The 24,826-nt window shown below is 44.0% G+C and overlaps 1 protein-coding gene across 12 annotated transcripts in view; it reads right to left on the bottom strand.

The window, feature by feature from the left end:
• LOC110535264 (receptor-type tyrosine-protein phosphatase mu) overlaps positions 1-24,826 on the bottom strand; it is a 304,962-nt gene that overhangs the window by 227,561 nt on the left and 52,575 nt on the right. For all 12 annotated transcript variants that reach the window (XM_036934853.2, XM_036934855.2, XM_036934858.2 and 9 more), the window contains exon 2: positions 14,580-14,702. In XM_036934853.2, the coding sequence (XP_036790748.2) occupies positions 14,580-14,702 (123 nt within the window). The remainder of the gene's footprint in view (positions 1-14,579; positions 14,703-24,826) is intronic.

Raw genomic sequence — 24,826 nt, 5'->3', positions numbered from 1 at the left:
ATGAGAAACATTACATGTTTTTTGGTTGCCATTCAATCGAAAGCTTGCTCAGATCAATATAGATCAACTGGAAATATATAAAAAACCGCAAACATGCAACAATGTCAAAGATTTCTCTTATTTACAGTTCATGAGAAAATGCATCTATGGATTTTTTAAATAGGGGTGTGGATCAGAAAACCAGTCAGTATCTGGTGTGACCAGCATTTGCCTTATGCGGCGCGACATCACCTTCAGTCGATCAGGCTGTTGATTGTGGCCTGTGGAATGTTGTCCCACTCCTCAATGGCTATGCAATGTTGCTGAATATTGTAAGGAACTGGAACACGCTGTCGATCCAGAGCATCCCAAACATGCTTAATGGGTAACATGTCTGGTGAGTATGCAGGCCATGGACGAACTGGGACATTTCTAGCTTCCAGGAATTGTGTACAGATCCTTGTGACATGGGGCTGTGAATTATCATGCTGAAACATGAGGGGATGGCGGCAGAAAATGGCGTCAAAATCTCAGCACGGTATCTCTGTACATTCAAATTGCCATTGATAAAACGCAATTGTGTTCATTGTCCATAGCTTATGCCTGCCCATACCATAAACCCCACGGGGCATTCCGTTCACATCAGCAAACCACTCGCCCATACATGGTCTGCGGTTGTGAGGCCGGTTATACGTACTGACAAACTCTCTAAAATTATGTTGGAGGTGGCTTATGGTAGAGAAAGGAACAATCAATTATCTGGCAACAGCTCTGGTGGACATTCCTGCAGTCAGCATGCTAATTGCACACTCCCTCAAAATGTGTTATGTGACAAAACTGCAAATTTTAGAATGACCTTGTATTGTCCCCAACACAAAGTGGACCTGTGTAATGATCATGCTGTTTAATCAGCTTCTTGATATGCCACACCTGTCAGATGGATAGATTATCTTGGCAAAGGAAAAATGTTCACTAATACAGGGATGTAAACACATTTCTGCACAATATTTTATTTCAGCTCTTGAAACATTGGACCTACACTTTACGTGTTGCCTTTGTATGTCTGTTCAGTGTATATAAAGTCCTGTCGGAGGAGCTTCGATAACACAGGTTCAAATTGGCCTACATACCATTTGGCCTAGGTAATAGCAGTCCATTTCAAAACAAAAGGGGAGTCGTGTAGAAATATACAGTAGGGAGCATTTCAATGACTGTTTCATTACTGCACAAGGACCCTATGACCAGCTGTGTATAATGACAAAATTACATGATGAACATTACCAGTTATAACACTCCACTGGAGTGTGGATATCAGGCAATGGACTCTAGTTCAACCGCTAAAAAGTAGTATGACACTTTTACTATTTCATACTCAATAGTCATTCACCACAGTAACTGCCAGACAGTTAACAGTACTTGGGCTGTGCGAGGAAGGATAGAATGCAAATTGCACATATCACTGTGGCAATGACCTTATTTGTGCAAACGATGGATACTATCCGTCAAGGGTTTCCAAGAGCCTCGGAGAAGGGGGGAGAGAGAGAGAAAACACACAACCCTCTCCTTCACGCTGAAGGAGGAAGTAACTCCAGTAAACTATCCACAGATACATACACCGCAGACTTTGGACTGATCCGAATTTTAGGCTAATTAACATGTGAAGCTTATGTGAGCTAACTCAGAAACGCTTTAATTAACTTCCACTGATTTCTGCTCTCATAAAAGCCTGGGTTTTCTGCACGTTAACACTAGAAGCTTATTACCTAAAATTGATCAATTGAAAGTGTGGGTTCACAGCTCCAATCCAGTTGTGTTGGTCATTACTGAGACAAACCTTTCTGGCAAGGCAGAACACCTTCAGTGCTCGGTTGTCTCCACCAAGTCTGTCCCTAAACAATATGATTTGCTGGTTTTAAGCATTAAACTTTCAAATAGCTCTTGGTGGACAATAACACCCAGCAACAGTCAAAAATCAGCACCGGCCTGTACCCTACCTGCCCGAAGCTCTCTCCAGGCCCCTAAAAGTCTGAATTTGTCCTGCTAGGCGACCTAAACTGGGACATGCTTAAACCACCTGACCAAGTCCTAAAGCAATGGGACTCCCTAAATCTTTCTCAGATTATTACCAACACCACAAGGTATGACTCCAAACACCCAGAAAAGGCTACTCTCCTCAATGTTATCCTCACAAATAATCCTGATAGGTATCAGTCTGGTGTTTTCTGTAATGACCTTAGTGATCACTGTTTTACAGCCTTTGTTCGTAATGGCTGCTTAGTGAAATGACCTGTCCTGATTTGTCATAGACACTTGCTAAAAACTTTAATGAGCTAGCCTTCCTTCATGACCTGGCCTCTAAATTGGTATACTAATCAGCTTGATCCCCTCTGTCGAAGACATTTGGACTTTCTTTTTGGATATTTTCTGTAGTATTGTTAACAAACACGCCCCCATAAAGAAAATGAGAATTAAAACCGATTCAGCCCCTTGTTCGACCGTGTTCTGGCAGAGTTACTCCACCTCAAGAACTCCATTTGGCATAAGGCTCGGCACACGCATACTCAAGCTGACTGGTTCTCGTTGAGGTAAATGAGAAATAAGAGCACTCAGGCTATCTGGAAGGCCAAAGTTAGTTAAAGGAGCAGTTCTCTCTCTGTGGGTCTAACCCCAAAAAGTTCTGGTTAAAATGACCTGGAGAATAAACCCTCCTCCTCACAGCTGCCCATGTCCCTTAATGTTGATGTAGTTGTTACTGACAAGGAGCACATGGCGGAACTCTTTAATCACCACTTCATTAAAGTCAGGATTCCTATTTGACTCAGCCATGCATCATCGCCCATTCAACATTTCCTCATCTCCCAGCCCTTCTAATGTGACTAACCTTGATGCTCCTCCCTCTTTTCCCCCTGCCCCGCTACAAAGTTTCTCCCTGCAGGCGGTCACTGAGTCTGAGGTGCTAAATGAGCTCCTTAAACTTGAACCCCCCAAAAAACATCCGTGTCAGATGGCTTAGATCCTGTCTTCTTTAAGGTTGCAGCCCCTATCGTCGCCAAGCCTGTCTCTCCAATGGCGAGGTTCCTATTGCTTGGAAGGCAGCCACAGTGCGTCCTTTATTTAAAGGGGGAGATCAAGCTGATGCTAACTGTTAGAGGCCAATTTCTATTTTGCCCTGATTATCAAAAGTGTTCGAAAAACATGTCAACAATCAACTGACTAGTTTTCTTGATGTCTATAGTATTCTCTCTGGTATGCAATCTGGTTTCCGCTCAGGTTATGGACGCGTCACTGTAACCTTAAAGGTACTAAATTGTCCCCATTGCCCTTGATTCTAAGCAATGTTGTATTGCTATGTTTATTGACTTGGCCAAAGCTTTTGATACTGTAGACCATTCCATTATGTGCCCGGCTAAGGAGTATTGGTGTCTGAGGCGTCTTTGGCCTGGTTTGCTAACCACCTCTCTCAAAGAGTGCAGTGTATAAAGTCAGAACATATGCTGTCTCAGCCACTGCCTGTCACCAAGGGAGTACCCCAAGGCTTGATGCTAGGCTCCACGCTCTTCTCAATTTACATCAACATAGCTCAGGCAGTAAGAAGCTCACTCACATTTCTATGCAGATGATACAGTCTTGTACTCAGCTGGCCCCTTCCCGTATGTTGTGTTAAACACTCTACACAAAAGCTTTCTTAGTGTCCAACAAGCTTTCTCTGCCCTTAACCTTGTTCTGAACACCTCCAAAAGAAAGGTAATGTGGTTTGATAAGAAGAAAGCCCCTCTTCCCACTATTGTGATTACTACCTCTGAGGGTTTAGAGCTTGATGTAGACGGTGCACTGTCCTCTCAACACAAGGTTAAATCTAGACTCTATCGTAATCGCTCCTCTTTCACCCCAGTTGACAAACTAAACATGATTCAGATGACCATTCTACCCATGCTAGATTACGGAGACGTAATTTATAGATGGGCAGGTAAGGGTGCTCTCGAGGGACTTAGCACACACATCCCTGGGTCGCGACGCGACGTCTTTTCAGTTTGCTGCAGCTAGAGACTGGAACGACCTGCAACAAAAAAAAACTCAACCTGGGAGGTTTTCATTCAAAGACTCAATCATGGACACGCAGTCACAACTGTCAGTAAGCGACGCATGATGTATTGTTGTCTTTACCTTCTTGCCTTATGATGTTGTCTGTGCCCAATAATGTCTGTACCATGTTTTGTGCTGTTGCCATGTTGTGTCTCTACCATGCTGTGTTGTCATGTGGAGTTTCTACCATGCTGTGTTGTCATGTGGAGTTTCTACCATGCTGTGTTGTCATCTTAGGTCTCTCTTTATGTAGTGTTGTGGTGTCTCTTGTCGTGGTGTGTTTTGTCCTATATGTTTTTATTTAATTGTTTTATTCCCAGCCCTCGTCCACGACCTTTGCCATGCCATTATTGGAAATAAGCATTTTGTTCTCAACTGACTCGCCTAGTTAAATAAAGGTTAAATAAAATAAATGATAGGCCAGCAGTTACACAGGTCACCCACTTTTAACCCTCTTTCCACAGTTGTGCTCACGTTACCTAATTCTGAAATGACACATTAGTCACAGCAGGGCGATAGGATTATTTCATTGGGGCAGAACAGCACAGACGGCCCAGACATATGACTTGGCCCTACCATGCTCTCGCAGGCTACTAAAATTTCTACATTACAGCTAACTCTACTGGGGGTTTGGATACACCGGGAGTCTGTCTGTTGTTGATGGATGTGAAGAGTAGTGGTGTGCTCATTGCGCTGATGATCACATTTCAGAATGAGTTCCCTCCCTCTCGCTACAAAGTGATACTTGTCGGTGTAATGCATGATGGGGTTGTTACGGAAGAGAAATGAGAACGTCTGCGTATCCTACTCACGGCTTGCCTCAGACAGCCATTATTCCCCAGGTTCAGTTTTCCTAGACGTGGGGGGGGCCATAAGCGAATATAGGTGCCATCTGTCATGTGTCGTCTAAAAAGGCACGCTGGCGATAGGGATGTGGTTCCGTCCATTAATGAAGCAACTTTCTCCTCTTTGGTCTTAAAGATAATGTATTTTTCACAGAAGGCAAATCAAGGAGAGGTAACAGTGCGCTTTCCAACTTTTAAAGGTATTTCGCCAGCTTGGTTGCCAGTCTCGGATAAACAGTAACGTTTCAAAGATGAATTGCCAACAAAGAGACGTAATGGGTTCAGAATAGTGTAATCTATACGGGGGACAATAAAGTCCCTGGGACTCCAAAGCTCTCCGTGACTACTTGACCACATCACAACCTCGTTATGAACAACTCTGAGTCAATCCCATCTCCATCTTTTTGGTAATGGAGGAAGTCCCAAGCCTCAAAGTGATACATAAATACAGACAACAGACTGGGAGACTGTCCAGTCAGTGAGCCCTTTGAGACTTGACTATGACACCAGCCCCTGTAGGACACTCTTCAAATACCTCAGAGCCATAGGTCAGAGGGACTGAGGGCCTCATTATTAAACGTATAACCCACTGGTCTAGGGTGTCCATTCAGAGACACCCTAGAGTGTAGCTATACCCCCTTTACAACCCTCTGCCCTCCTATCTCAGGAAGTGATTATTAGAGGTAGACCGATTAAATCGGCATGGCAGATTTCAAGTTATAACAATTGATAATCTGCCTTTTTTAAATAATTTTAATGCAATCCACGAGGAGACTGCATGACAGGCAGACCACCTGTTACGCGAGTGCGGAATCAAAATGACCTTGTGGCTGCAAGGAGCAAAGGTAAGTTGCTAGCTAGCATTGACCGTCGCCTTCTTCACAACGCGTCTGTGTGGGTGTACCAATTCAGTTTGTCCGTGATGTGTACACCGAGGAACTTAAAACTTACTGCCCTCTCCACTACTGTCCCGTCAATGTGGATAGGGGGGTGCTCCCTCTGCTGTTTCCTGAAGTCCACGATCATCTCCTTTGTTTTGTTGATGTTGAGTGTGAGGTTGTTTTCCTGACACCACACTCCGAGGGCCCTCACCTCCTCCCTGTAGGCCGTCTCGTCGTTGTTGGTAATCAAGCTGACCACTGTAGTGTCGTCCACAAACTTGATGATTGAGTTGGTGGCGTGCATGGCCAGGCAGTCGTGGGTGAACAGGGAGTACAGGAGAGGGCTCAGAACGCACCCTTTTTCCCAGTGTTGAGGATCAGCAGGGTGGAGATGTTGTTACCTACCCTCACCACTTGGGGGGCGGTCCGTCAGGAAGTCCAGTACCCAGTAGCACAGGGCGGGGTCGAGACCCAGGGTCTCCAGCTTGATGACGAGTTGAGGGTACTATGGTGTTAATTGCTGAGCAGTATTCGATGAACAGCATTCTCACATAGGTATTCCTCTTGTCCAGATTGGTTAGGGCAGTGTGCAGTGTGGTTGCGATTGCGTTGTCTGTGGACCTATTGGGGTGGTAAGCAAATTGGAGTGGGTCTAGGGTGTCAGGTAGGGTGGAGGTGATATGGAACTTGACTAGTCTCTCAAAGCACTTCATGATGACGGAGTGAGTGCTACGGGGCAGTAGTCGTTTAGCTCAGTTACCTTAGCTTTCTTGGGAACAGGAACAATGGTGGTCCTCTTGAAGCATGTGGGAACAGCAGACTGGGATAGGGATTGATTGAATATGTCCGTAAACACACCAGCCAGCTGGTCCGCGCATGCTCTAAGGACGCGGCTGGGGATGCTGTCTGGGCCTGCAGCCCTGCGAGGGTTAACACGTTTAAATGTTTTACTCACGTCGGCTGCAGTGAAGGAGAGTCCGCAGGTTTTGGTAGCGAGCCGTGTCAGTGGCACTGTATTGTCCTCAAAGCGAGCAAAGAAGTTATTTGGTCTGTCTGGGAGCAAGACATCCTGGTCCGCGACGGAGCTGGTTTTCTTTTTGTAATCAGTGATTGAATGTAGACCCTGCCACATACCTTGTGTCTGAGCCGTTGAATCGCAACTCTACTTTGTCTCTATACTGACGCTTAGCTTGTTTGATTGCCTTGCGGAGGGAATAGCTACACTGTTTGTATTCGGTCATGTGTTCCCGGTCACCTTGCCCTGGTTAAAAGCAGTGGTTCGCGTTTTCAGTTTTGCGTGAATGCTGCCATCAATCCACGGTTTCTTGTTTGGGAATGTTTTAATAGTTGCTGTGGGTATAACATCGCCAATGCACTTTCTAATGAACTCGCTCACCGAATCAGCGTATTCGTCAATGTTGTTGTTGGATGCAATGAGGAACAAATCCCAATCCACGTGATCGAAGCAGTCTTGAAGCGTGGAATCAGATTGGTCGGACCAGAATTGAACAGACCTGAGCGCGGGAGCTTCCTGTTTTAGTCTCTGTCTATAGGCTGGAAGCAACAAAATGGAGTCGTGGTCAGCTTTTCCGACAGGAGGGCAGGGGAGGGCCTTATATGCGTCGCGGAAGTTAGAATAACAACGATCCAGGGTTTTACCAGCCCTGGTTGCACAATCGATATGCTGATAGAATTTAGGGAGTCTTGTTTTCAGATTAGCCTTGTTAAAATCCCCAGCTACAATGAATGCAGCATCAGGATATGTGGTTTCCAGTTTACATGGAGTCAAATAAAGTTTGTTCGGTGCCATCGATGTGTCTGCTTGGGGGGGAATATATACGGCTGTAATTATAATCGAAGAGAATTCTCTCGGTAGATAATGCGGTCGACATTTTATTGTGAGGAATTCTAAGTCAGGTGAACAGAAGGACTTGAGTTCCTGTATGTTGTTAAGATCACACCACGTCTCGTTAATCATAAGGCATACACCCCCGCCCCTCTTCTTACCAGAAAGATGCTTGTTTCTGTCGGAGCGATGCGTGAAGAAACCAGCTGGCTGCACCGACTCCGATAGCGTGTCCCGAGTGAGCCATGTTTCCGTGAAGCAAAGAACGTTACAGTCTCTGATGTCTCTCTGGAATGCTACCCTTGCTCGGATTTCATCAACCTTGTTGTCAAGAGACTGGACATTGGCGAGTAGTATGCTAGAGAGTGGTGCGCGATATGCCCGTCTCCGAAGCCTGACCAGAAGACCGCTTCGTTTGCCCCTTTTACGGCGATGTTGTTAAGGTTCACCGGCTGGGATCCGATCCATTGTCCTGGGTGGTGGGCAACACACAGGATCCGCTTCGGGAAAGTCGTATTCCTGGTTGTGATGATGGTGAGTTGACGTTGCTCTTATATTCAGTAGTTCCTCCCGACTGTATGTAATGAAACCTAAGATTACCTGGGGTACCAATGTAAGAAATAACACGTAAAAAAAACTGCATAGAGGGGTTATAAGACTTCTTAGCAAGGAAACTCCCAGAGCAGAGAACACAGCCACTCCTGGTTGGAAGGCAGACTCATTTTTTATTTATTTTTTAAGTTGAGGGGGAAAGCAAAATTACGAAAATAGAAATCCTTCTAAGAGCGAGACATAACGTAATCTGGCCTGGTGGAAACATTTGGATATGGGACTTTCGCTGTAAGATGAGAAAGGGAATATATAGTTCTACTACGACAGGCTACTCCTTAAATCAGACACTCATACAGTAGGTAATACTGAGTGGCAAAGGTCCAACTGACGTGACCCAGTTATACATATAGAGATAATTCATCTCAACAGTTGTCAGCTGCGCTCAAATTAGCTTTGAGCATCTACTATACCAGCAAAAACAAAACATCAAATGGCATGGCCCTAGCCGGCCGCTGACACCAATCCAGGTTTGAGGGGTGTCATTCCACCCACAGCGTGAAAATGAAGGGGCTTGATTCATCTCCACCACCCCTCCATGTTCCATAAATCACAGTGGATGAAATCAGAAGAGAAGGGGGGGGGATAAAACACAGCAGACTAATTGCTTCCAATTCCAACCATCAGAGAGAAACTGAGTCGCCTCTCAGCAGGGACACTCCTGAGAGAAAACAATATGTCATCCAGGTCCTTTCGCCGTGCCGGCTGTAAATGAAAAGGTCCGGGAGCCAGAGCCTGAATGTCTAGGTCACGGCCCTTCACTGAGGCACGCTTTAACCTTCCGCTGCCTCCCCATCGTAGCAACATAAATCACCCGTCTGATGGCAAAGTAAACACCTCCCCAACTTCCTTCCTTTCCTGGCTCTGTCAGGTAATTTCTCAAGCAGAGGGGGCATTGGACGACGGACGTGAAGGTATTGGTGAAGGTGGGGGGGATTAGCTAAAGTCCAGGTAATTAAGTATGCCCTGGCTGTCAGTTGGCGGACCGGATGAGAGCGAAGAAAGTGAGAGAGCAGCTTTCACATGACTGGACCTCTGATTTATCAGATTTAAGAGGGAAAACCGGTCCATTTGTCCAAAGGCGTCACCTTTATTATCGAGTGACTGAGTGGCCTCCTCTTCCTTCTCAGTCAATTATCAAAGGGTGCTAGTCGATTCCCTTTGTGGCAATAACTCTTCCGTTAGAAATTGAGGAGGCGATCAATTCCGTACCCAGGGACCTCGTTGGACAGCAAATGAAAGAGGCATTGAACATTTCATAAATGGATGTCAATGTCATTGTGGCTGAGGCTCATTTCATGTGAAATGATTGAAGAGGATCTTACAAAGAGGTTCTCATTTTCCCTCAGAAACGACAACTGCCCACAGTTTATATGTATATGTGTGTGTGAGATATATATATATATATATATATATATATATATATATATGACAATGTTGACTTTGTATACACATATACAGACTTTGTATACACGTGTGCCACATACATACATACATACATACATACATACATACATACATACATACATACATACATACATACATACATATACACAGATATACACAGATATACATATGCACACACACACAGACACACACACACATATACACTGCTCAAAAAAAATAAAGGGAACACTAAAATAACACATCCTAGATCTGAATGAATGAAATATTCTTATTAAATACTTTTTTCTTTACATAGTTGAATGTGCTGACAACAAAATTAAACAAAAATGATCAATGGAAATCAACTTTATCAACCCATGGAGGTCTGGATTTGGAGTCACACTCAAAATCACACTATAGGCTGATCCAACTTTGATGTTTTAAGGACATTACAATTCAAAATGAGGCTCAGTAGTGTGTGTGGCCTTCACGTGCCTGTATGACCTCCCTACAACGCCTGGGCATGCTCCTGATGAGGTGGTGGATGGTCTCCTGAGGGATCTCCTCCCAGACCTGGACTAAAGCATCCGCCAACTCCTGGACAGTCTGTGGTGCAACGTGGCGTTGGTGGATGGAGCGAGACATGATGTCCCAGATGTGCTCAATTGGATTCAGGTCTGGGGAACGGGCAGGCCAGTCCATAGCATCAATGCCTTCCTCTTGCAGGAACTGCTGACACACTCCAGCCACATGAGGTCTAGCATTGTCTTGCATTAGGAGGAACCCAGGGCCAACCACACCAGCATATGGTCTCACAAGGGGTCTGAGGATCTCATCTCGGTACCTAATGGCAGTCAGGCTACCTCTGGCGAGCACATGGAGGGCTGTGCGACCCCCCAAAGAAATGCCACCCCACACCATGACTGACTGACCGCCAAACCGGTCATGCTGGAGGATGTTGCAGGCCACAGAACATTCTCCACGGCATCTCCAGACTCTGTGAACCTGCTTTCATCTGAAGAGCACAGGGCGCCAGTGGCTAATTTGCCAATCTTGGTGTTCTCTGGCAAATGCCAAATGTCCTGCACGGTGTTGGGCTGTAAGCACAACCCCCACCTGTGGACATCGGGCCCTCATACCACCCTCATGGAGTCTGGTCCTGACCGTTTGAGCAGACACATGCACATTTGTGGCCTGCTGGAGGTCATTTTGCAGGGCTCTGGCAGTGCTCCTCCTTGAACAAAGGCGTAGGTAGCGGTCCTGCTGCTGGGTTGTTGCCCTCCTACGGCCTCCTCCCAGTCTCCTGGCCTGCCTCCTGGTAGTGCCCCCATGCTCTGGACACTACGCTGACATTGGTGTGCCATTCTGGATGAGCTGCACTACCTGAGCCACTTGTGTGGGTTGTAGACTCCGTCTCATGCTACCACTAGAGTGAAAGCACCGCCAGCATTCAAAAGTGACCAAAACATTAGTCAGGAAGCATAGGAACTGAGAAGTGGTCGCCACCTGCAGAACCACTCCTTTATTGGGGGTGTCTTGCTAATTGCCTATAATTTCCACCTGTTGTCTATTCCATTTGCACAACAGCATGTGAAATTTATTGTCAATCAGTGTTGCTTCCTAAGTGGACAGTTTGATTTCACAGAAGTGTGATTGACTTGGAGTTACATTGTGTTGTTTAAGTGTTCCCTTTATTTTTTGGAGCAGTGTATGTATGTAAATACTTTTTTGCCCACGCATGCATACATGCATACATGCATACATACATACATACATACATGTGGGGCAAAAAAGTATTTAGTCAGCCACCAATTGTGCATGTTCTCCCACTTAAAAAGATGAGAGGCCTGTAATTTTAATCATAGGTACACTTCAACTATGACAGACAAAATGAAAAGAAATAAATCCAGATAATCACATTGTAGGATTTTTTATGAATTTATTTGCAAATTATGTTGGAAAATAAGTATTTGGTCACCTACAAACAAGCAAGATTTCTGGCTCTCACAGACCTGTAACTTCTTTAAGAGGCTCCTCTGTCCTCCACTCGTTACCTGTATTAATGGCACCTGTTTGAACTTGTTATCAGTATAAAAGACACCTGTCCACAACCTCAAACAGTCACACTCCAAACTCTACTATGGCCAAGACCAAAGAACTGTCAAAGGACACCAGAAACAAAATTGTAGACGTGCACCAGGCTGGGAAGACTGAATCTGCAATAGGTAAGCAGCTTGGTTTGAAGAAATCAACTGTGGGAGCAATTATTAGGAAATGGAAGACATACAAGACCACTGATAATCTCCCTCGATCTGGGGCTCCACGCAAGATCTCACCCCTAACACACTAGCTGCCAGGGACTCAATCCTGCAGTGCCAGACGTGTCCCCCTGCTTAAGCCAGCACATGTCCAGGCCCGTCTGAAGTTTGCTAAAGAGCATTTGGATGATTCAGAAGATGATTGGGAGAATGTCATATGGTCAGATGAAACCAAAATATAACTTTTTGGTAAAAACTCAACTCGTCGTGTTTGGAGGACAAAGAATGCTGGTTCATCCTTGGGAGCAATTTCCAAACGCCTGAAGGTGCCACGTTCTTCTGTACAAACAAGAGTACGCAAGTATAAACACCATGGGACCACGCAGCTGTCATACCGCTCAGGAAGGAAGCATATTCAGTCTCCTAGAGATGAATGCGAATGTGCAAAAAGTGCAAATCAATCCCAGAACAACAGCAAAGGACCTTGTGAAGATACTGGAGGAAACAGGTACAAAAGTATCTATATCGCACCGTAAAATAAGTCTTAAATAAACACAACCTGAAAGGCCACTCAACAAGGAAAAAAACCCTGCTCCAAAACCGCCATAAAAAAGACAGATTACGGTTTGCAACTGCACATGGGGACGAAGATCGTACTTTTGGAGAAATGTTCTCTGGTCTGATGAACCAAAAATAGAACTGGTTTAGCCATAATGACCATCGTTATGTTTGGAGAAAAAAAGTGGCCGCTTGCAAGCCGAAGAACACCATCCCAACTGTGAATCACGGGGGTGGCAGCATCATGTTGTGGGGGTGCTTTTCTGCAGGAGGGACGAGTGCATTTCACATAATAAATGGCATCATGAAGAAGGAAAATTATGTGAATGTATTGAAGCAACATCTCAAGACATCAATCAAGAAGTTGAAGCTTAGTCGCAAATGGGTCTTCCAAATGGACAATGACCCCAAGCATACTTCCAAAGCTATGGCAAAATGGCTTAAGGACAACAAAGTCAAGGTATTGGAGTGGCCATCACAAAGCCCTGACCTCAATCCTATAGAAAATCTGTCGGCAGAACTGAAAAAGCATGTGTAAGCAAGGAGGCCTACAAACCTGACTCAGTTACACCAGCTCTGTCAGGAGGAATGGGCCAAAATTCACCTAACTTATTGTGGGAAGCTTGTTGAAGGCTACCTGAAACATTTGACCCAAATTAAACAATTTAAAAGGCAATGCTACCAAATACTAATTGAGTGTATGCAAACTTCTGACCCACTGGAATTGTGATGAAAGAAATAAAAGTTCAAATAAATCACTCTCTCATTTCACATTCTTAAAATAAAAGTGGTGATAAAACTGACATAAGACAGGAAATATTTACTAGGATTAAATGTCAGGAATTGTGAAAAACTGAGTTTAAATGTATTTGGCTAAGGTGTATTTACACTTTCGATTTCAACTCGATATATATTCGATAAAATTAATGAAAACAAAAATGTGCTTTTTAGTTTTACTTTAAGGCATAAGGTTAGCTGTGTAGTTAAGGTTATGTTTAAAATGTGATTTTATGGCTGTGGCAGCTAGTGACGACCCTGCAGGGCTGCCTCCGGGACATGAGTCATCCCAATACATGCCAACCTGTGCCCAAAACACATGAAAAATGAAGGAGTACTTGAATGATACTTGATCTATGGAATGTCTAACAAATCAAACGGTGCACTAGTGGCGTGTCAAGCTATGGCTACATACTAACAGACTGATTTAAAGCGGAAATCCTTAATTGGTGAAACTGCCACGTCCGTTTGGGATATTACATCAAGTTACTTCAAACAACCACCACTGTTATCCCCCCTCTGACATCATCGCAAATGCAGAATATATACATAACGCTTTTTTTTTACCACTCTTTCAATTGCCACCTCCATTTTCATCAACACATTTAGAACCATAACAAAGACAACATGTGGATTTGATCTCTAGAGAGATAGAGATAGAGATCACCTTGCACAACAAAAACTGTGTTCAGAAAGTTCGGAGGAAAAAAAGGGAGCTGTTTGTTTACCCTGCATCTCATTCATCACTGGCTGAATCTTCCTCTGTCAACCGTTGGGCTAGGTTCTGCTCAACAACCAGCACTAACCAGCCTACAGAGGCACGGTAAACATCAACCCTCTATGAATACCATAGATGAATTCCCACTGGCTGTGCTGTGGAACACTACAGACTGTTTCATCCTGTGCTCATTCTATCCACAGAAACCTCTGCTCACACAGGAGTGAATGAGTTGTAAGACCCTATTAGAAGGGTCCTAGCAGTCGCCATCGCCAAGCCATTTCTCAGCGTTGGCGCAACGCTTCGCTGCAACAATCGTTGCCCCATCAGAGGGAGGTAATGAGTTGTGGGGCCTAACAAAGGGAGAGTAATAACGTTGAATACAGCCCAATGCTGAGCAGAGCATAAATCTGCTGTGTTTTCTTTAAGAGAGTAAACATTAAAAAAGGAACCACCTTATCTGTAGAAGACAGTCATTCCCAGGGGAGGGGGGGGGGGGGGGGATTTCTCTCTCTGGGAGAATTACCCCTGATAAGACTATAAGAGAAAATGCTTATTGAGTGTGTCATTAGGTTGAATGGGTTCTGTTTTTTTAGGGGCTTTCTGTTTGGTGGTGGGGGGGGATGAAAAGTGACTGACCTGTGGGCATCCAGGGGTTGGGCGACGGCCTCACCTTGGTGTTGGCCTGCTCCCAATCAAAGTGGTCATCCTTACCCTGGTTGTAGCCGCATGCCGTGTAGGGCCTCTCAAAGTTACAGTCACCTGAGGAACACAATAAGACAGGATTTACAACCACACATTCAATAAGGCATACTACGTAAGTAAGAGGCAGACGGACAGAGAGACAGACAGATGACAAAAGAATACAGGAAAGCTAAATATAGAAAACGAGTCTTGTAGCTTGTTTGCAGTTACACATAGTACAATAGCATATGGCTGTCCAATGTCATCACAGCCACTACAGGCCAGGATATCACCTGAACTCTATCACTAGGAGGCTTTGTCAACCCCCCCCCCCCCCCCCCCCCCCCTGCTCCTTATGGTAACAGGCACTCCTGGCACTAGGACAACCACAAAGACACTGAGAAACACAACAGAATGCCAACTCCTACCACAACTTGACAATAGTCTTTCTTACAATGCTCAGAGCACTGACAGATTCCCCAACTGTCACAACTACTTGTAACTGATATCTATATACCTGGCAGTGGTGAGGGAGGGAGGCCGACTTTTGATTGGATTCAACTTCCTCTCACATCCATATAAAAAGGATTGAATATAAATCTGCTGCCATGTGCAATTTCCTCAGTGTATTTTCAAGTCTAAGCAAGTTCTGAGGTGATTGAACAAAGGCCTGCCTGCCACCGTAAAATGAAACAGCTTCCCTTATGCCGGAGTGTTGCTCACATATTGTTTATTACCCGGCGTGACATTCTGTGATTTGGGCAGAGAATTTTATCATCAACCACCTATCGTGGAAAGAGTGAATAAATCAACAAAGAAAATATCACTATTGACATATTGAAAAGAGGAAGTGTGTAAATCTGCCTTTCCATGTACGTACCCTTAACTTCTTCGGGATCGGTGTTGCTTCAACAGGACAGTTGAGCTAACGCAGGCTAAAGCGATTAGCATGAGGTTGTAAGTAACAAGAACATTTCCCATAGACATTTCTGATCTTGGCAGAAAGCTTACTCTTGTTAATCTAACTGCACTGTCCAATTTACAGTAGCTATTACAGTGAAAGAAAACCATGCTATTGTTTCAGGAGAGTGCTCAATTTTGAACATGAAAAGCTATTAATAAACAAATTAGGCACATTTGGGCAGTTTGAAACAACATTTTGAACAGAAATGCAATGGTTCATTGGATCAGTCTAAAACGTTGCACATACACTCCTGCCATCTAGCAGCCAAAATCTAAATTGCAACTGGGCTGGAATTATACATTAAGGCCTCTCTCTTGCATTTCAAAGATGGTAAAAAATGTTTTTACAAAATAACGTTTTATTTTTCTTTGTATCATCTTTTACCACATCTGGGTTATATTCTCCTACAGTCCTTTACCATTTACACAAACCTCAGTGTTTTCTTTCTAATGGTACCAAGAATATGCATATCCTTGCGTCAGGGCCTGAGCTACAGACAGTTAGATTTGCTTATGTCATTTTAGGCAAAAATTTTGGGGGAAAAGGGGGCGGATCCTTATGCGGTGTTTTTTTGGCTGCACGGGTGAGATTATTCCTTGAAAATTGGGCGGATGAATATATTTAGTGACACTATGTCAAAGCTGAATCCAAGATGCATGTATCCAAGATGGGTGTAATTTAAGCGCTTGTTGTATACTGTGCGGATAGGAAAGAACTGTCGTGGCCAACCAGCCAGCAACAACACTGAGAATATTTCTTGGAGCTGCTTCGCTCTGAGTTTGACGTAACTGTCGTGTCTTTGGTATCATTAAACTAAAGATTAATCTTTATCAAATAACTCTCTGTAATTATTATTACGCGATTAAACTGATTAATCATGTGACTGTAATTAACTAGGAAGTCGGGGCACCAAGGAAAATATTCAGATTATATAGTTATAATTTTCCTAATATAACTTAGATATTTTCATATCTGATCAATAGTCTTCTGATTAATTAATTATTCTTTACCTCACGTTAGTCTCATTCCAAATGTCGTAAATTGTTGGTTATCTGCATGAACCCAGTCTTCACTACGAGTCATCCATACATCAATTGTCTTAAATAATTTATTTACTAACTAAGTAATTCACAGAAATTCATAAACAAAACAGTAGATAGTTACAAGGAAATGATAACGGAGTTTCCCTAGTGGGATAAACCAGTAAATCGGCTTGGTGGACAAAAAGGAAGTGGGTGTCAACTGAGATGAGACCCTACAAAGTTGATAATTATAACAATTGAAATGCTAATCCTCTGCACATGAACGCTCACTCATTCGGGAATAATTGCAATCAATATATATATTTACACTCAGTGTGTTGTCGGGATCTCTGTTGAAAAGTTTGTTTCTGTTGGAGAGTTTGTCTGCCCTCTCTCTCGGTCTCTGTCTTCGCGTTCAATGATACCGAACTCCTAGCTGCAGACTAGTAATTAATATCAAAGACGTGTTCATATTCTGTCGGTAACGATTGTCTAAGAGTTTATCCACGTGGGATGGTTAAAATATTCAGCAGTCTGGTCTCAAACCTTGGCCCTCTCGTTATCGAGTTAAGCTGGTCTGGTGATAGAAAACCCATGTGGGGGTTTTATTCGGAAGAGCAGAAAAGGGCTGTCTCATGAAGCCAGGTCCTGTCTGTGCCCCTGGGGGCGTGCCAATGACTTAGTGAAATGTTTTAGGGAATTGGAGTTTCCTTCAACCTCTTGAAACTAGGGGGCAAAAATAACGTTCCCAAAGTAAACTGTCTATTTCTCAGGACCAGATGCTAGACAGCTTAGGATAGAAAACACTCTAGAAAACACTAAAGTTTCCAAAACTGTAAACATATTGTCTGTGAGTATAACAGAACTGCAAAAACAGGCAAAAACCTGAGAAAAATCCAATCAGGAAGTGACTCTTATTTTGAAACCCCTGTCTTTCTATGCATCCCTATTGCCCATTGAAAGGGGTATCAACCAGATTCCTTTTTTCTGTGGCTTCCCTAAGGTGTCTACAGCCTTTAGACGTAGTTTCAGGCCTTTATTTTGAAGAATGAGCGTAAACGTCCACATTGCGTAAGTAGTCTGTTGTTGGCTCTCAGTGTGATTTTTGCGCAACACAGAGAGGTAGCCATTTTTCCTCCCGGTCCTAGTGAAAAGCCAAGTGTCCCGGTTGATATATTATCTTTATTATTAGTTTCTGTCGATATTATGGATATAATTTGGAATTTTTGTCTGCGTTGTTGTGACCGCTATTTCCTTTGGATTCCTAGGCATAACGCATCAAACTTACGGAGGTATTTGGATATAAAAAATATCTTTATGGAACAAAAAGGAACATTTGCTGTCTAGCTGGGAGTCTCGTGAGTGAAAACATTCAAAGCTCAAAGGTAAACGATTAATTTTATGCTTTTCTGATTTTTGTGACCAAGCTTCCTGATGCTAAGTGTACATAATGCTATGCTAGGATAGCGATAAACTTACACAAACGCTTGTATTGCTTTCGCTGTAAAGCATCATTTCAAAATCTGAGATGACAGATGGATTAACAAAAGGCTAAGCTGTGTTTCGCTATATTTCACTTGTGATTTCATGAATATGAATATTTTCTAGTAATATTTTTGGACTGTTGCGCTATGCTATTCAGCGTTGCTGATGACAAATATAGCGGATCCGGGATGGGTAGTTCTACAGTCCAAAATCATATACAATTTCTAACAGTATCATCCTCACTCATTCATCTTATACAACAATTAGATGTAAGCCTCACGACTGAGGCTATTATATAAACAGCGTTATTGTAATGTGGACGTATTGTCTCCCATGAGTTTCACAAAATTGTACAGAACGGACCAGTTAGTGGATTCTTCACCGATCTTTTATACCTTCTTCAGAACGTAAATGTTGTTCGGACCTCAAGTTCTGTGAGGTGGAAGAAATTCCTTTGTTCTCTCTATGAAAACTTACTCTCTCTCTCTCTATACTGTGGCCATGAGGAGATAATCTCCTCCAGGAATTTACGACCTCTCTGACCACAGCAGCCTGGTTGTAGGAGACAGAGAGAGGGGGATACCCAAAGAGGGCAACGCCATGACAGAACCATGTAGCATTTCCTCATTCTGATGCCATTTGGTATCTACTAGGCTTTCAGAGACCGGGTGAAGTAATAAGCTCCTTCTGCTTGGTACTGACGGTTATTGTCATGTCTACTGTACACAACATATTCTAGAGCAGAGGTTCAAAGGTCATATCAGGGACTATCAGAGAGAGTTGGCAGAGAGGAAACTAGAGGGGATTTCCAACAGGATCACAAGCCTCCATTCCAACAAGGTTGTGTAGCACACTGCAAACAGACCACTAGGACAAAGAACAAGCCATGTGAACGAGTTAGAGTACCATGTCATACCTACATGTAAGTCATGTGAAGTTACTCTGAAAAACATTCAACTGATACATTACATGGCACATTTGCACACACTGCTCAATACTCTAATATAGGGATTTTACATACAGATACGCATCTGATGGGCACAGATACCTTACAAAAAAAAGGTAGAGGCATGGATCAGAAAACCAGTCAGTATCTGGTGTGACCATCATCTGCCGTGTGCAGTGCGACATCTCCTTTGCATAGAGTTGACCAGGTGGTTGATTGTGGCATGATGTCCCACTCCTTTTCAAAAGCTGTGTTGGACATTCCTGCATTCAGCATGCCAATTGCAAACTCCCTCAAAACTTGAGACATCCGTGTCATTGTGTTGTGTGACAAAACTGCAAATTTTAGAGTGGCCTTTTATTGTCCCCAGCACAATGTACACCTGGGTAATGATCATGTGGTTTAATCAGCTTCTTGATATGCCACACCTGTCAGGTGGATGGATTATCTTGGCAAAGGAGAAATGCTCACCAACAGGGATGTAAAAACAAATGTATGCTCAACACTTGAGAAATAAGCTTTTTGTGCATACAATACATTTCTGGGATCTTTTACACATTCTCATTTACAGCAATGACCTGAGGAATAGTTACAGGGGATGAATGAGCCAATTGGAAGCTGTGGATGAGGGACAGATTAGGAATTTAGTCAGTACATCAGGGTTAACTCCCCTACTCTTACGATAAGTGCCATTGGATCTTCACTGACAACAGAGTCAGGACACCCATTTAATGTCCCACCCGAAAGACAGCACCTTACACAGGGCAATGTCCCCAATTACTGCCCTGGGGAATAAATCCACTTAGTTTTTTGTTTCCTTGCCACGACACTAACAAGTTTTGCGATACTTTTATCATCCCAGCCCTAGAATGAGTATTGTGAAATACATGCCAATACTTTCCAAGGGTATTTCCAAATACATTCCAATATTCCGCTACTTGTCTTGTAAAAAAAAAAGACTGAACTCTTCCTTCTAAATGTGTAATTGAGATTTGAAATAGTATTTGAACCCAGGTTTGATCCACACACACAGAAAGCAGCGAGAGAGGTGGACACAGCATTCAGCGCCAAAAAGATGTAGGATATTCTATTCACCCCTCAAGAAAAAGTTGCTCTTCCCTTCCTCGTAGATTAACAAACTCTGGTTATTTTTATTTTTATCATTACTCAGCTGCGAGGAGCGATGTTTTTTATCTCACTCCTCCCGTTATCAGCAGACAGAGTTCACCAGTGGGCCTTTTCCCCAGATCACGCCGTTTCGGGCGTTAAGATTACGGCGCCTTGATGACAACAAGGAGAGGGAGTAAACACACAACTCTTTCTTTGGCGGCCAGGGTGGTTCAGCTGCATGGCCGATTCGCCAGTTTAATACAGATACACTGATATGAGGCGTACAGAGTACACAAAACGAAAGGCAACGTTCTCGCCACTATTTTGGTTTGATAGAGGATCATCTATCCTGCCACAGGTAGGCTGATTGATTTGATAGCCTGTGGCAGGAAAGTACTCTGATTGATCTCAGATTCTTTAATTCTCCTTCATAAAATACCTTTCCAAGGGTCATTTTGCACTATTGTGTTTTTGAAACCTTTTCTTTTCAACACCGTCTGCTTCTCAAACTGGCCCTGTAATGCATTTTAAAAGAGCCAAGCTCTCTGGTCTCTCTTCCAACAGCAACTAAAGCCTGCTCTCAGATACAGTTGAAGTGGGAAGTTTACATACACCTTAGCCAAATACATTTAAACTCAGTTTTTCACAATTCCTGATATTTAATCCTAGTAAATATTCCCTGTTTTAGGTTAGTTACGATCACCACTTTATTTTAAGAATGTATAATGTCAGAATAATTGTCTATAGGATTGAGGTCAGGGCTTTGTGATGGCCACTCCAATACCTTGACTTTGTTGTCCTTAGACCATTTTGCCACAACTTTGGAAGTATGCTTGGGGTAATTACCCATTTGCGACCAAGCTTTAACTTCCCGACTGATGTCTTGAGATGTTGCTTCAACATATCCACAATTTTCCCCTCTCATGATGCCATCTATTTTGTGAAGAGCAACAGTCCCTCCTCCAGTAAAGCACCCCCATAACATGATGCTGCCACCCTCGTGCGTAAACGGTTGGGTGGTATTCTTCGGCTTGCAAGCCCCCCCCCCTTTTTCCTCCAAACGATGGTCATTATGGCCAAACAGTTCTATTTTTGTTTCATCAGACAATACTCCAAAAAGTACGATCTTTGTCCCCATGTGCAGTTGCAAACCGTAGTCTGGCTTTTTTTTTTATGGCAGTTTTGGAGCAGTGGCTTCTTCCTTGCTGAGTGGCCTTTCAGGTTGTCAATATAGGACTTGTTTTACTGTGGATATAGATACTTTTGTACCCGTTTCTTCCAGCATCTTCACATGGTCCTTTGCTGTTGTTGTGGGATTGATTTGCACTTTTCTCACCAAAGTACGTTCATCTCTAGGAGACAGAACGCGTCTCCTTCCTGAGCGGTATGACAGCTGCATGGTCACATGGTGTTTATACTTGCATACTATTGTTTGTACAGATGAACATGGTACCTTCAGGCGTTTGGAAATTGCTCCCAAGGATGAACCAGACTTGTGGAGTTCTACCATTTGTTTTCTGAGGTCTTTGCTGATTTATTTTGATTTTTCCATGATGCCAAGCAAAGAGGCACTGAGTTTGAAGGTAGGCCTTGAAATATATCCACAGGTACACCTCCAATTGACTCAAATTATGTCAATTAGCCTATCACAAGCTTCTAAAGACATGACATAATTTTCTGGAATTTTCCAAGCTGTTTAAAGGCACAGTCAACTTAGTGTACGTAAACTTCTGACCCACTGGAATGGTGATAGTGAATTATAAGTGAAATAATGTCTGTAAACAATTGTTGGGAAAATGACTTGTGTCATGCACAAAGTAGATGTCCTAACCGACTTGCCAAAACTACTGTATAGTTTGTTATCAAGTTATTTGTGGAGTGGTTGAAAAACGAGTTTTAATGTCTCCAACCTGAGTGTATGTAAACTTCCAACTTCAACTGTACGAGTGATCCTATAATACAGCATGTGTCCAAGACTCTGCTTTGACTGGGCTTGACAGAGAACAGACCTCCCGGGTGGAGTGTTCTTGGGTCCCTGCTATTTGCTTTAACATCGCCATGGTGTCATGGGGCATACATTCATTGGTCTCCGACTGTAGGTCTTGGCATTGTATTGCCAATAGCAGCACAACTGAGGCACTGCTGACTTCAATGAACATTGTGGATCTCCTACACAATTGGACTCAAATTAGCCCAATCACCTCCTACTTTGTTTAGTGTAGCCATCCTCAGATTGCACACACACAACCAAAACAGAAGGCAGAGGAATGCACAGACCAACATACACTCACACGCAAAAACACACACACATCCCCTCTGCTCTCCCCTTCAGACTCTCCAGAGCCATAAATCTAAACTATGTAGACAGCCAGTTTAAATGATGCCTGGGCAAAGGAGCGAGCAATGCTTTAGTGAGACGTTGGGGTGTACATGAAAGAGTCTGACGGGCCTCAGAGGACAACTGTTTCCCTCAATCCGCCATCCTCCTCGATCGATAACGCTTCTTCCCTGTCATCTTTTCGGCCTTTCAAGAAAAAAATAAAACAAGCAAACAGACTAAAGCTACATTAAAGCTGCTACCAGATTTATGTGGTAAATATTTCAGATGATTCGTGTGTGAGGGGCTCCATTGGTCTTTATAGTCAGACGTTGTGCATTTTTAAAACTCCATCCGTCTTTTCACGGCAATGAGCCACCGGCCACAATCAATAATCCTCCTCACGATGGTACCCATTCCTCTGTAACACATTAAAGCTTCGGCTTGAAAGCTCTTTTATTGTTGGACCGGCTACCACTCCAGTAGTTATTCTTGAACATGGGATATGTGCTGCACTTTGCTCTTTTTCATACTTCTGGAAATTTGCTGTGCATTTGTGTCTGACTAAAACTGCAACCTTTGTTGCTGATCCTGCATTTCAAAGTAGTTCCATATATAAAAAAATAGAAAAGCTGCCTAAACAAGCTAAAGCAAACTCAAATTGTCATGTCCATCACACAGAAAAACAACAAAATGGCTGTCCTTGATGAGGAGTCATACCCATAAACTGAAAGCCCATCTGTTCAATTCAACAGTGCAAGACCTGAGCAGATGTGGTTTGCTACCATTCCTATCCTAGCAAATCAAATGTATTTATAAAGCCCTTTTTAAATCAGCAAATGTCACAAAGTGCTATAGCCAGCCTAAATCCCCAAATAGCAAGCAATGCAGAAGCAAACAGCATGTCCTGTTCTACCCCTAACAGGTTCATATATAACAGGACATTTGACATAAAATTGTAGAAATAATACCACCCCCCAATCCCAGCTGGGCAATTACATGGCCTCTAACATCACAGTCCTCTCTGGTTAGGGAAACCCCAGAGAGTGCATTTGGGCTTGGTGGGCCCTGGTGGCGTGTTCCTGTCTTTATGAGCGTCTTGTCTACCCCTCAGCCCCAAGAGAACACCAGGCACAAAAGCAATCTCAGGCAATTTAAAACCTGATGCCTGCTATCTCCCTCTCCCCGGCTGCACCACCGATGTGAGCCTGGGCATTGAGAACCCTGCTACTAAGCCTGTTTGGGATGGATGGGCCCATACCAGCCCAGGCCTCATTTTCCTTTTTGTTTATCAGGAGGGACCCAGCCAGGTGTCGAGGAGCCTTCTTAGCTGTCAGAATTTAGCTTGGGAGGCCTTTAGAAAGGCTTTTAAAAGGCTGTCAATCTTCATGTCATCATCAGTGGCAGAAAGCTATTCTCTTGCTTTCTCCCTCGTGCTCTCATTCTAGAGGAAAGAAAGTAGGAGGCAGGGAGATTTCCCTGGTTAATGGCCTCCATTTGGGAGATGCTTATCAGGCCGTGTATTGCCCCAGCTTGCTCCAGCTCCAGATAGCAGCCTTTGCACCACACGTTTTCCCTTAACACCTTGCAATTATGTGCTCTGGCGTGGAATCAGAGCGTTACAAATGGTATACGGGCCCGAGGCACTGAACTGCACTGGGCCCTGCGGTACAGTCAGGCTGTGAGCCAAGGTCCCAATATATTGCAGAGGCTCTGTTGAAAGAGAGGAAATCACAGATCAACAACAGGTTTTTGTAGGGAAGGGGGGGAAGGAGGGTGAGGGAATGAAGGAAAGGAGGACAAGGTAAAGGGCGAGGGAGGGGAAGAGGAGGGAAGAGGTGAGGGAGAGAGGGAAAGGGAAGGAAGGAAAAGGAGGGTGAGGGAGGTAAAGGAAAGCGGGCGAGTGAAGGAAAGAGGGGTAAGGGAGGGCAAGGGGGAAAGGGAGGGCAAGGAAAGAAAAGGAGGGCGAGGGAGGGAAAGGAAAGGGAAGGAAAGGGGGGCGAGGGAGAGGAAGGAAAGGGAAGGAAAGGGGGGCGAGGGGGGAAGGAAAGGGGGCGAGGGAGGAAGGAAAGGAGGGCAAGGCAGGGGAAAAAAGCAAGGGAGGGTAACTAGAGTGAGGGAAGGAAAAGGAGATCGTGGGAGGCTAAGGGTGGCGAGGGAGGGAGTGAAAGCGAAGGAAAGGGGGGCGAGGGAGGGGAAGGAAAGGAGGGCAAGGGAGGGGAAGGAAAGGAGGGCGAGCAAGGGAAGCATGTCACTTGCTGCCATCTACATTCTACATTACCTACATCAGCAGAGAGCTGAGAACAGCCAGACCGATAGGCCCTCACAGTGTTGGGCTTCAACTCAAGTAAAACAGAC

The sequence above is a fragment of the Oncorhynchus mykiss genome, chromosome 11 (assembly GCF_057628025.1).
Source record: "Oncorhynchus mykiss isolate SJ-2025 chromosome 11, ASM5762802v1, whole genome shotgun sequence".
Lineage (NCBI taxonomy): Eukaryota > Metazoa > Chordata > Actinopteri > Salmoniformes > Salmonidae > Oncorhynchus > Oncorhynchus mykiss.
Note: the sequence above shows the minus strand (reverse complement) of the source record. Positions and strands in the feature narration are given on the sequence as shown.